This window comes from Rhynchophorus ferrugineus, unplaced genomic scaffold, assembly GCF_030347505.1.
Source record: "Rhynchophorus ferrugineus isolate W39M unplaced genomic scaffold, kcgeb_rfMv2 rfM11, whole genome shotgun sequence".
NCBI lineage: Eukaryota > Metazoa > Arthropoda > Insecta > Coleoptera > Curculionidae > Rhynchophorus > Rhynchophorus ferrugineus.
The window spans coordinates 24,973,586-24,988,229 of record NW_027472590.1 but is presented as its reverse complement, the minus strand read 5'-3'; the positions used below and the strand labels follow the sequence as shown (position 1 = coordinate 24,988,229).

Sequence of the window (14,644 nt, the reverse complement as noted above, 5' to 3'; positions counted from 1 at the left end):
ATATATAACATTTAACTATACTATTGTATCCAGGATCCCATTCAAGCGATGAAGTAACACACCTTCCTGTTTGGTTTTATTCAACGTCTAGATACGTTTTCAGTTTAACCAGTAAGAGAGAAGTTTCTAGAAATATTAAGTTTGGTTTTTTTACAGTTATTTGAGGATGTTATTTGTAAATGCTTGCAGTGTTTTTATGCAACGGATATCCCAATATGAAAATATTCTCTGTCTTTTGATGATAGTGTTGATAGAGCGATAATGATGTGGTATTGTGTGAATTTTATCGAATTCTCAGTGGCGTAGCAAAAACGACGTAATACTAATGTATAATATACATATTTACAGGTATTAGCGAAACCAGTCACTTGGATTTTTGGGTATCTGTGTCTCAATGCTCATCAATTAGCGACTATTAACTCCATATTTATCTTTGAAAATTCGTGGAATTTACTTATTTATCTTAGACCTATCCAGTCTAATTACTGACACGACTAAGTTAATTATTTAATGTCAGATTTAACACTTCTTTTATTCAAACATTTACCTACTACGTCTATGAAAAAACAACTCGACTTCACAATGTTTGGTAAAAGGATCTAGTTTTGATAGTATAACTGAGAATATTAATTATTTACAAAAGGATTAGGTTTTCAGTTACCCACAGTTTATTTGCACTATTACTATTAGTTCCAGTTTGGCCCAATGTTGCAAAGCGCGCGTTTTAACGAACAACAAAATATATAACATTTAACTATGCTACTGTATCCGGGATCTCATTCAAGCGATGAAGTAACACACCTTCCTGTTTGGTTTTATTCAACGTCTAGATACGTTTTCAGTTTAACCAGTAAGAGAGAAGTTTCTAGAAATATTAAGTTTGGTTTTTTACAGTTATTTGAGGATGTTGTTTATAAATGCTTGCAGTGTTTTTATGCAACGAATATCCCAATATGAAAATATTCTCTGTCTTCTGGTGATAGTGTTGATAGAGCGATAATGATGTGGTATTGTGTGAATTTTATCGAATTCTCAGTGGCGTAGTAAAAACGACGTAATACTTATGTATAATATACATATTTATAGGTATTAGCAAAACCAGTCACTTGAATTTTTGGGTATATAGACCCTAATGCGCATCAATTAGCGACTATTAACTTCATATCTATCTTTGAAAATTCGCGGAATCTACTTATGTATCTTAGACCCATCCAATCTAATTACTGACACGACTAAATTAATTATTTAATGTCAGATTTAACACTTCTTTTATTCAAACATTTACCTACTACGTCTATAAAAAACAACTCGATTTCACAATATTTGGTAAAAGGATCTAGTTTTGATAGTATAACTGAGAATATTAATTATTTACAAAAGGATTAGGTTTTCAGTCACCCACAATTTATTTGCACTATTACTATTAGTTCCAGTTTGGCAGTTTTATGTAGATGGATCGAAACTGTTTTATCACAAAATGGAATGACACTTGTATACTGAGTTACCAATGTTGCAAAGAATCCTTTAAAAACAACATCATGTATTCAAACAGATCTAATAAACTATAAATTACATATATATTGTCTCTAATTGTTGTCATGAGGTTATTATTATGTGATAATAACAATGATTTTGATGATCTACAATGAAATTTCGAATAGTAGGAATGATGTAATAATTGTATTTTTTATCGCGTTTTAACGAACAACAAAATATATAACATTTAACTATACTATTGTATCCAGGATCCCATTCAAGCGATGAAGTAACACACCTTCCTGTTTGGTTTTATTCAACGTCTAGATACGTTTTCAGTTTAACCAGTAAGAGAGAAGTTTCTAGAAATATTAAGTTTGGTTTTTTACAGTTATTTGAGGATGTTGTTTGTATGAGCTTGCAGTGTTTTTATGCAACGGATATCCCAATATGAAAATATTCTCTGTCTTTTGGTGATAGTGTTGATAGAGCGATAATGATGTGGTATTGTGTGAATTTTATCGAATTCTCAGTGGCGTAGCAAAAACGACGTAATACTTATGTATAATATACATATTTACAGGTATTAGCGAAACCAGTCACTTGGATTTTTGGGTATCTGTGTCTCAATGCTCATCAATTAGCGACTATTAACTCCATATTTATTTTTGAAAATTCGTCGAATATACTTATTTATCTTAGATCCTTCCAGTCTAATTACTGACACGACTAAGTTAATTATTTAATGTCAGATTTAACACTTCTTTTATTCAAACATTTACCTACTACGTCTATGAAAAAACAACTCGACTTCACAATGTTTAGTAAAAGGATCTAGTTTTGATAGTATAACTGAGAATGTTAATTATTCACAAAAGGATTAGGTTTTCACTCACCCAGAGTTTATTAGTACTATTAGTACTATTACTATTAGTTCCAGTTTGGTATGCAGTTTTATGTAGATGGATCAAAACTGTTTTATCACAAAATGAAATATAACAGTCTACTTCGATATTTTTAAGGGTTTCATCAACTTTCTCGACGGTTAGTGGATCAATTTCCGGTGAATAATTTTCATTTCAGAGTTCAGTTAGAAGTCCATTTTCTTTTGTCTGATCAACAATCGAATCTCGTAGGAATTTATAGAGATTTACAGTTACATTATATTGAATATATTTTTCTATATTATTGGGTGTACTCGCTTCGGACGCAAGGATCACACGCAAAATCGTGAAGCGTTCCATATTTTTAAATATGAAGCACCACTCTACTAGAATCTTTAGACATTTGGACCAACTCAGATGGGATCTAACAGAAAACAACAAGCTTTGGGAGGTGAAAAAAGAGTATTATCAGGGCCTTAACACCCCTAACATCAGCAGGCGCAACTTAAGCTTGTTCTAACGTCTCGTCATTACAATCTGACCAATGAGTTTATCATGGCCCTTAACCTCAAATATTACCAGCAGTATTATTTAGTTCGATATTACATTAATTACACATTAGACATAATTACATGTACTCAAAATAGTCAGTACTTGCACTAAAATGTTTTTGTAGCTGTTTATAAACTACCAATGTTCAAACTATACTGGCTTGCAAGATTTAACCACATTTTTCTGCCTTGGAATGAAAATCTACAAGTTATTTGGAGTTTTTACCAATCTACCAGGTGTACCGGAAAGTCATTACCGTTGTCTTTTTGAAAGAACTACTTAATTTTGTATTGGTCATTTGATTCAATACATCTTTACCATCTTTTAAGCAATATATGTGTAATTCCAAAAAAATTGTCTCTCTCTTCAGCAAAAACTATTCGTCGGTTGGCGAAGTGCTGCTCCGCAAACGCGTGTAACATTAATGCGAAAAGTTGATAGTCCAACAGGACAAGGTGTAGAGAGTACGGCGGGTACGATAATATGTCCCTTTAAGTGCTTCCCCTCCGGTTTTGATTTATGAGACGGTGCATCATCGCGCTGTAAAATCACCTTATCGTTTCTTCGGGCCCATTCTGGACGTTTATCGATTAATGCATATTCCAAATTAATCATTTGTAGTCGATAGCGTTCACTATTAACTGTTTCATCAAGTTTCAACGGTTCGTAAAACACCACGCCAATCTGGTCCAAAACACGGAGATTGGGCCTTGGAGCCAATCAGTCGGCTTCGCCAAGGGATAACCATGATTTCAGACGATTTTCCGATTTTCCATTTGCCTGTCATTCAATTAATGTGGCACCCATCTTGCCATCTCTTGGATTTTACCCATTTTTTATATTATTTTTTTAAATATTTTTATATTATTTAGCATATTTTCTCCATCGTAATCGATCGCTAATCGTGTTTCTTGAGCCACATTTAACGCTTCTGCCAAATGTTCTTGAGTTTGGATCCCAATCCAAACCGACGACCCACGACATCAAATAAATGTTGCACTTTCGCATCTTCAAACTTCTTCGATCCACTTTCGAAACCACGCCTCACATGTTTTTAAGATCAGAGCATGGTCACCATAAGTTTCTACCAGCTAATGACGATGATGACTTTTAGCGGCTTTTTTATTTATACCAAAAAATTAATAAGTAAAAAATATTTTTTTATGATTCCAGTGGATTAAAATGATAAAAATGAAAAGCCAAAGCAGAATTAATTGCCACTATAACATATACAGATTATTTTAAAACAGAACTAGGGATAACAATAGTCGACGTCCAATCACCAAAAATCCCAGGAAATAAATTTAAAAGGAACAAACAATATTGTAAATTTCCATTAACACAAACACTTTCTAAAGTATAGATATAATTGAAACCAACATCCTGTAGATTTATTGAACTTTTCGTTTATGTGGTGATAAAAAGTACCAAAAAGATAAAACTTTTGCTTATTTTTACTTTTCATTATCGACAACTTCAAGTATGAACGAAATTACAATATGACTAAGTGCTTTTTAAATGTGTGTACCTGTTTCGGCGCCAGTGACGTCAATGGCATATTTACACCATTTGTAAGGCATTTTCGTTCATTTAGATTCTGTCTAAGAAGTTACGAAACTAATTTACGACAGCGACGAGGAAATCTGTTTTTAAAATTACATTATTTTTATATTCACCCTGTGGTGTTTTGAAAATAATATATTATAAACCAAAATACCCACGCAATAAAGAAAAAAACGCTAGTTGCTTATATATTTACACTGTTGTAGAACTATATATATTTTTATCAAGCTGGCCTTGACCTATTGTACGAGCATTACATATATTGTAATTGTATCTACGTACTAAACGCAACCAAATAGGAAGAACATATTTATGAAAAATCCCGGATAAACTTTTTATTTTTATGAGCACTTAACACTAAAAGTAAACGTCGATCTTTTTCTTGTTATCATTAGCTGAACTTCGTGCGTGCTTGTGAAATTATAACAAAATTCTGCATATATTTAATATATTAGCACGTCACTCAATAAGTTTCCGATCTGACATCATTGTTGATTTCTAGTTAATGTATCCATATAAAGCAATTTTATTTTTTAAAATGTATTTATTATTAAAGTTAATCTAGACCAAACATTTATTTACTGCTAAAAATTCTTATTAAATTTTGCGCACTATAGCCTACATAGTAACAATCTATAATTCCGTTCTCACACCTTACACCTCTGAATCACACAGTATCACTCAAGTTCTCAGGATTTAGTCCTCTTTTTTTTTGTTCTGGCCTAAAACCAGGCGGTGGAATGCATTACGCATACCTGGTTGTGGAGACTTGCCAGTGGAGTGACAAGTTGGACCGGGTTATGTGGGACTGCCTCTGGACTTACCAATACACTATACCGAAGCCGCCTCACAGTTGATTCCTGTAGGCACGAGGACCGGCTAAATAACAGGTTAATTGAAAAGTCCCCAACCTGACACATAGATGGCGCTACTAGAATTAAATCCATATGTTTTTTAGTTAGACCTAACCCTCAAAAGGTGCGTGTATAAATTTGCCAGCTGTCGGATCATTAGTTTGTGAATTATATCATTTTGAGTTAAGCAACTTTTGTTATTGTGAAAAACATTGATAAAAAAGAATTTCGCATGTTGATAACATATTGCTTTTTGAAGGGACTAAATACAGTGGAAGTAAAAATTTCGCTTGATGCCGAGTTTCCGAACACTGCTCCAGGAAAATCAACCATCAAGGATTGGTATGCTAAGTTTAGACGTGGTGAAATGAGCATCGAAGACGGTGAACGCCCCCAAAAGAGGTTGTTACCGAAGAAAACATTTAAAAAATCAACAAAATGACTTTGAATGACCGTAAATTGAGATTGAATGAAAAAGCAAACACTCTAAAGATAAAGACTGACCTTGTACATCATATCATTCACAAATATTTGGATATGAGAAAGCTCTCTGGAAAGTGGTTGCCGCGCGAACTTACTTTTGACTGAAAACAATGACGAGTTGATAATTCGGAGCAGCATTTGAAGGTGATTAAGCATAATAATCCCGAGGTCTTGCGTCGATATATGACAACGGATGAAACATGGCTCCATCACTTCACTCCAAGTCTAATCCGAGTGGACTGCACACGATGAACCCGCTCCAAAGCGTGGGAAAACGCAATAGTCGGCTGACAAGGTTATGGCATCTGTATTTTGGGATGCGCATGGAATAATTTTCACTGGCTGCCTTGAAAAAGGAAGGACCATCAACAGCGACTATTACATAGCGTTATTGGTTCGTTTGAAGGAGAAAATCGCTGAAAAACGGCCGCATTTGAAGAAAAAGAAAGTTCTGCTTCACGAAAACAATGCACCGTATTACAAGTCAGTGAAAACGATGGCAAAAATCCATGAATGTGGCTTCGAATTGCTTCCTCATCCACCGTAGTCTCCAGATCTGACCCTCAGCGACTATTTGCTGTTCTCAGATCTCAAAAGAATGCTCGCTGGGAAGAAATGTTCGTCGAATGAAGAGGTGATCGCCGAAACTGAGGCCTATTTTGAAGCAAGAGACAAATGGTACTACAAAAATGGTATCTAAGAGTTGGAGGGTCGCTATAATCAGTGTATCACCCTTGAAGGGAATTATGTTGAATATGGAATATGTTATATACTATGGTAGGCCGAGGACTTTTCAATTGACCTGTTATTTACCGAGTAACAATTACCTTATACCGTACCGTACCGTACAATTCCGGACCTTCAAAACTTAATTTATGTTTTGCAAGCCATTCCTTAATTATATGATTTGTCCATAACAATAACTGATGATTCGTCCAAGTTTTTAAATATTTTTAAAACAAAACAAAACGATGTTTTTGTTCATATATCTACGGCAGACTTAAAGGTAAACATTCACTCTGCTCTAGGAATAAAATCATTCCTGTTTCTAGTAGCAAATATATTCTACACCATCTAGGACATGCATTATTGTTTTAGTGGACTGTCTATAGATAAAATGATGCCTTAAAATACAAGCCGTTAACTTGAATTATATATAACAATATTATATTGATTTATTTTTGTAACTGCAGCGAACTTGAGGCATGTCGAATTGTACATCATAGAATAACGGTCAACAAAATACCCAGAAATATAATCTCAGATGTTGAACACGGGCGGGGTGCCAGCAGCGACAACTGGAACACGATAGCGAATAGCTGGCAACCCCGAGACGTTTATCTAAGATATTATTGAAGGCTATTTCCATCATTCAGTAACCGACCATCGTTTGGTTTAGACGTGCCACCATCGACTGCCCAAGCCTCGTCTTCAGGTAATACTGCTGCCATCTATTTTACCCATTTTGTATTTTGTACATTTTTTATATTGTCAATAAATAACGGTCACATAATGTAAACACCACCGTTTCATTTCGTTTTACCTCCATTCACCGAAACCCAAAAGAACAATTGTAATTACAAATTATTATTCATTCTAAGGACCACCTATAAGCAAAAAGAAGTTAATGTTGATTTATATATTTAATTGTTATTGTCGTTCGAAAAAGAATTAATGAATTTCTGACCTAAACTGATAATGTTAACAGTGATATTTAATGTTTAACACGTCAATAGATATGGCTCGGTACCATTCGTATATCAAATAATCGACTAAAGTCCGACATATTTTAACTCAATATGTATTTGTGATGTTAAATTATTATTGATACTGAAATGACGGCAAAAATTCTGCACGAGTATGTATATTTTGTTTTGTTTTCGCCCAAGAATGCTTGTGCGATTTCTCCATCTATAAGATAACTAGGAGTTTGATGATAATTTCTCTCATGCTTTAACATTAAAATATCCAGAGTTTCATATATTTTACCTATCAATTAGTTTTAAGTGATTTTTGTTAAATTTCAATCTTTAACGTGAAAAGTCGATACTATGTATTTAATTCAAAGTATTGTCCATCGATACCCGCTACTTTCTCCATCTTTCATGCATTTTATGGATTACATCTCGAAAACGATTCATAGTTTGAAGGTATCCACGAATCAACCCATTTTTTGATATCTTTATTGGAAGTGAAGCTGCTCTGACGCTGTCAGAAGGAGCAAGCTCTGAAGAATACGGCTGGCTTTTTTGTCTGTCGAAATTTCTCTTCGTTGTTCCTCAAAAATCTTCGCTGGCCAGCATAATTTCCAGAGCTTAATATCATAGAAACGTAATAGAGATTGTTAGAGTAGAGAGTAAAAAGTAGATTACCATCTCCTAAATAATTGAAGCAATTGGCGGGCGTTTTGGTACAAGAATGGCAGAACGCACCGTTCGAAACCATCCAGACACTATACGAATATATTCTGCCGAGAATTGCAGTAATTTTAAAAGCCAATAGTGGCTCAATACCTTATTAATAAATACTTATTGTGTATATATTGGGGGTTCAAATCATTTTGTCCATCCCCTGTTCCTCAAAATGGTCTTGTTAACTCACTCACTTCCAATTTGTTCGTTTCAATGAGTTTTTATCGATTTATTATTACATTGGGGAACCGCAACATACATCACTGTATATTTTATTTTTTCTGCTACTATATGTGTGCACCATTGTGCTTCATAAAATTAATCACTGAATCATGTATAATGCATTTACCGTATCTACAAAACAGTTAGTATTCACTCTCTCCTTATACGTTCTAACCTAATGCTCATGTTTAATTTTGAACAATTACAATCACATCTTGCACACAACTCTTTCGCGCTCTACTATACCTTTTTCTACAGTTATATTCAATTAATTATGTACATACCTTTAGTTGTTCTCTCATCACTCTGTCTCAGGAATTTCCACCATTGTACAGCATTATCACATATCCTACAAGTTTCCTTCAGGCACTTTCACTTTCCGACTCACTGTCCAATTCAATCACTAAACTATTAATTTCTAATCTGTCTAAAACATGTTCACGATTCCACCATTTATTAATTATTTCCTCTGTTTGTTTTATCGAGTTCACTCAAATTGAAGGTACTATGGTTGAGAACGCTTCCTTCCACATAACCAAACAGTTTTTGATGGAAAATCCTTCTCGAGCAGCAATATATCTCCAATTAATTATTAATAAATATAATGACCAACAAAAACTAATCGAATGCTATTGTAACTTTTATCTTTTTCCATCAATTTTTGTTGTCTTTACACTTTTTTTGTTACGGTCTTGCCAGGAATACCACAATGAACCATTTTGAAATATTTAAGTTTCAAGATACACAAATTCAAATAGTTTATATTCCTTGGCCTTATTGTATGCCTTTAAAAATTGAATAATTTTTAAGGCAATATACTACTTAAAATTTATCAAAATAATCAAAGGGCTAAAATAATATTTGCCGGTTTATAAACTGTAGTAATTATAACTAATGTTAATAATAATAAGATAAGAGGTTTTAACTCTTACCTATAAGTTATCGTGGCTATATAATTAACTGTAGTTTTTAGATATACTATAATTAAATTATATTTGGTGACATTTTTGTTCAATTATTTTATTTAGATTAGAATATTTTTGTATGTCAAAGCCAAACTGAACTAAAACTCATAGTTAATGCGGCAATATTACAATATTTCGACGTCACAAATATCCATGACACATTACTGTATATAATATATATATATATATATATATATATTTCTCAAAACTACTATAAAATATGGCAGTAAGTATATGCGACAATGATTTAAAACGTTACAGTAATAGATTTTGTATTAAATTCTGTTATATCATCGATGTTGCAAGAATTTCTAGAATTCACAGATTCAGGAAATAATATATTAAAAAAAATTAATCCAAACTACAGAAAGGAAAAAACAAAACGACCAATAAATAATTTCTTTCAGAGAACGTTTTCTTTCACGCCAAATCTTCGTCCCGCTCACCGTCGCCCGCCTCCACCGACGTATCGCCTGGTCCCTCCCCCAGGGTGTCGCCGAGGTTTCTTCGCAGGAAAGGAGGCTCTATTCGGCGCAGCAGGAGCCCAGGAACGCCCCAGAGCCCTGCCAGTCCCAATTTGGGCGGTCGCAGGGGCTCTTTTACGGGTTACGAACAGTACCAGAAAAGTTTACTGGAAGTACCGTTTTACGCGGAATACGGAGACCCCAGTTCGGACGATCTCAGTTCCGAATGGGAATCGGAAAGGGACGAACCTAAAAAGCCAGAGAAAGGAAAGGTGTGTTTCATTGCAATAATTTAAAATATCTCGTGTCTTCGAAGGGTATTGGATCTGCGAAAGATGAGTTCGTATCTTTTTTTTAAGTAATATGCAACTGGTTTATTATTACCTGCAATGCTTCTCTATTTTTGGTTAGAATCATGGTGCCATGAGTCGAATTTTTCTCTGGTTGTTCAGTTGTTAAGGAGAGAAAACTAATGCACAAAGACGTGTTTGTTTATTTAACTGAATGATATAAAATATATACATTTAAAGATGTTAGAGATCGATACGTAATGGTGAAAAGAATTATGAATTTGATGGAAATGACTTACTGATTCCTTACTTTCTACTGTTCTTGATTCTTGACTTTCATTCTTGATACTTTTTCTTTCTTCTTAATTTTGATTATCTTAACTCTCTTGACTGCCTCTTTTGCTCTTAGTTCTGTCTAATTCTGATGGCTGATATGTTATCCTTGTTAGTTTTGATTCTGATAATTTTTTGGCCAATTCTGTTGATCAATCGTTGGCCTGCAGACCCTGTGCGTTCAGGTATAATCGTAATTGCCCTTCGGGTACAATAGTGTACTCATGGCCAATCAATTTTTTTGCCATATGGTCGGCATTTACGATGCAGCATATATATAGTGTTCCCTTTAACTAGCGGTTTATCTGAAGTGACCAACTTAGAAATCATCCCAGAAGGCATCCGGTCTTGTGATAGCGCCAAAAGTTATATGGCAAACACTGGAAGAAAGCAAAGTGCATGCGCACTACCACTTTGAACTAATTTTGAAACCTGTTCGCCGAATTCAGTTCTGTTCATTTGAACTTTCTGTGCAAATTAGCTCCGAATGCTCAAGTCCATACCCACTATAATATTGTTTACGTGTACTGAATATTTAACATTTTTTGACTTGTTGACCCAAAACGTTAAGTTAATATTGGTCGCAAATAATATTTCAAGATTGTTTATGTAGAATATTTGCTAATTAAAAACGTGCGATGCTACAGTTACTATCAAACATGTTTACTTCGAACGCTTTCCAATTATATCGTACGTGTACACATCCCTTTATATTGTTATTGTACCAAAAATATGCTAATTATTTGCACTTTGCTAGTACAAGCACACATTTTACAGCGTCATCGTTAATTCGATGATGTAACCGAGCACATCAACCGTAAACAGTTTACATTAAACAATATGCGTATCGCCTGCATCGTGTAATAACACTAACCGTTTAAGTTAGAACAGTTCATGCCATTACATTTATTTGTATATCTATATATTTGTTGTTCTTTATTGATTTTATCACTATCTATATATTAATCGGCTTAGCGAAAATTTTGCCTCCCTTTTGAGGAAGACGCAAGCACCTGAAGACGTGAAATTCGGCACGGTTAAAGCTTATATACAGGAGGAATTTTTAGACCTAATAGCCTTGTGTATTATGTACTGAAAATAATAAAACGAAAAACGCCAAAATCAAGTAATCTGGAATAGGCGTCAAATTGGTGACAAGATATTTAAACAAAAACAACTGGTAGACCTGCGGATTAAGAGTTTAGCTCACCGACAATAACCTAACAGGTCAATTGAAAAGTCCCCTATGCTACTAAAACACATTTTTTTGGCAAAAATAGTTTTTTATTCAACATAAATCCCTTCAAGGGTGATATACTGATTATAATGACCCTCCAAGTTTTCGATACCATTTTTGTACCACGATTTGTCCTTTGCTTCAAAATAACAGATCAATTGAAAAGTATCCGGTCTAACAGAAAATTCATATATTTTTTAGTTAGCCCTAACCCTCAAAAGATGTGTGTATAAATTTAACAGCTATCGGATCATTAGTTTGTAAATTATAGAATTTTGAGTGAAGCTACTTTTGTTATCGTGAAAAAAATGGATAAAAAGGAATTTCGCGTGTTGATAAAATATTGCTTTTTGAAGGGAAACAATACAGTTGAAGCAAAAACTTGGCTTGATGCCGAGTTTCCGGACACTGTCCCAGGAATTGGTATGCTAAGTTTAGACGTGGGTGAAATGAGCACCGAAGACGGTGAACACAGTGGACGCCCAAAAGAGATTATTACCGACGAAAACATTTAAAAAATCCACAAAATGATTTTGAATGATCGTAAATTGAAATTGAGTGAAATAGCAGACACTCTAAAGATATCAACTGAACGTGTACATCATGTCATTCACGAATATTTGTGTATGAGAAAGCTTTGAGCAAAGTGGGTGCCGCCGCTCACTTTTGACCAAAAACAACGACGAGTTGATGATTCGGAGCAGATGATCAAGCGTAATAACTGGAATGAATGAAATGAAGCATGCCAGTCCAATCGACAGTTATCCGAGTGGACTGCACACGATGAACTCACTCCAAAGCGTGGGAAAGCGCAACAGTCAGCTGGCAAGGTTATGGCGTCTATATCTTGGGATGCGCATGGAATAATTTTCATTGACTACCTTGAAGAAGGAAGGACCATCAACAACGACTATTATATAACGTTATTGGACCGTCTGAAGGACGAAATCGCACCGCATTTGAAGAAAAAGAAAGCCCTGCTTCACCAAGACAATGCACCGTATCACAACTCAGTGAAAACGATGACAAAAATCCATCCATCTGCCGTATTATCCAGATCTGACCTCCCCCCCCCCTCCAGCGTCTATTTTCTGTTCTCAGATCTCAAAAAGATGCTCGCTGGGAAGAAATTTTCGTCGAATGAAGAGGTGATCTCCGAAACTGAGGCCTATTTTGAAGCAATGGACAAATTATACTACAAATATGGTATCGAAAAGTTAGAGGGTCGCTATAATCGGTGTATCACCGTTGAAGGGAACTATGTTGAATAGAAAAAACTAATTTTGCCAAAAAAAATTTTACAATGGTAGGCGGGGGACTTTTCAATTGACCTTTTATATGGTGGAGCTGTAAGCTATAAGCCAGACAGTATCTCTATATAAACACCAATGCCTTTTCACCATTAAATGATTAACAAATAGTTTGTCAGCTGATGAGAACTCAATCCCCGGATATTTCCGTAACAGTGACTCATCATCCAGTGAACAAATTTGGATGATAGTAGTTATTAGATTGTTAGAAATAAATTAGCGTTTGTTCCAAGGAACTAGAACAATGATTAAATGTATTCTTGAAATCTTTAATGATATGCAATAGGTAATTTAAAGATCATATTTAAATTATCATTATTCTTATAGTTCCATAGATATTTCGGAGGACTTGTAAAACCACCACATCCGCATCCGCGGCTGATTATGCTTGACGTATTTGTAAAACAAAAATCACCGAAATAAATAAATTTTATTATAATTGGGACCTCTAATTATTTAAAATTCATGTACAAATTGTTTTAAAACCAATACTGCTACCGGTTTTATTAGGTACAGTACAAATATGATTGACGATTTTGAAAATACTGTAAATATTATTTTATTATTGGTACGAATAACATAAACAAAAAGCGGAATTTCGGATACTTTTACTTATCGAGGCATTTTTTTCAGAGTTCAGGTTGGAGGAAACTACGTAACATTGTCCAGTGGACGCCATTTTTCCAAACATATAAGAAGCACAGGTATCCATGGGTTCAGCTCGCTGGGCATCAGGGAAACTTCAAGGCTGGACCGGATCAAGGGACGATTTTGAAGAAACGATGCGTGAAAGAAGAAAAATGCTTTCAGGTATTTTTGAAATTAAACGAATTAAGGGCATTGGCTGGATAAAAGCATAAAACAATTTATCTTTTGCCTCAAAATAGGCCTCAATTTCAGCGATAACCTCTTCAATCGAACGGAATTTCTCGCTGGTGAACGCTGGTGAACATTTTTTGAGGTCTGCAAACAGCCAGTAGTCGTTGGGAGCCAAATCTGACAAATACGGGGGATGTGGGAGCAATTCGAGGTTCAATTCATGTAGTTTTGCCATTGTTTTGATTGACTTGTGACACGGTGCGTTGTCTTGACGAAGCAATTTTTTTTCCTTAACCATATGCGGTCATTTTTTTGTAATTTCGACCAATAATGCTATATATTATACACTGTTGATGGTATTTCCCTTCTCAAGATAGTTGATGAATATTGCCCCACCATACAAGGCCATAGTCTTTCCGGTCGATTGTTATGCTTTCGGTTGCTTTGGACGAGGTTTACCAGTTTCTGTCCACTCAGATGACGATCGTTTTGATTCCGGAGTGAAGTGATGGGTCCATGTTTCATCCATTGTCACACACATTGTCAAATGCTCATGCAACATAAAACCAATACGTTCTTTTTATATCTTTACGATGTTAGCTAACTCACGCAACTTAACTTTTAGATCATTTAAAACGATTTTGTGGACTTTTTTGATGTTTTCTGGTGTTACCACCTCACTCGTATGTCCACTGCGTTCTGCAATATTGGTGTCTCTACGGCAACGTTTGAAGTCAGCAAACAAATATTTTATTGTTAGTTCTGATGGAGCTGATAAGGA

At 34.8% G+C, this 14,644-nt stretch overlaps 1 protein-coding gene across 2 annotated transcripts in view; it reads left to right on the top strand.

The window, feature by feature from the left end:
• IP3K2 (Inositol 1,4,5-triphosphate kinase 2) overlaps positions 1-14,644 on the top strand; it is a 243,300-nt gene that overhangs the window by 218,251 nt on the left and 10,405 nt on the right. For both annotated transcript variants that reach the window (XM_076417716.1, XM_076417718.1), the window contains exon 3: positions 13,678-13,854. In XM_076417716.1, the coding sequence (XP_076273831.1) occupies positions 13,678-13,854 (177 nt within the window). The remainder of the gene's footprint in view (positions 1-13,677; positions 13,855-14,644) is intronic.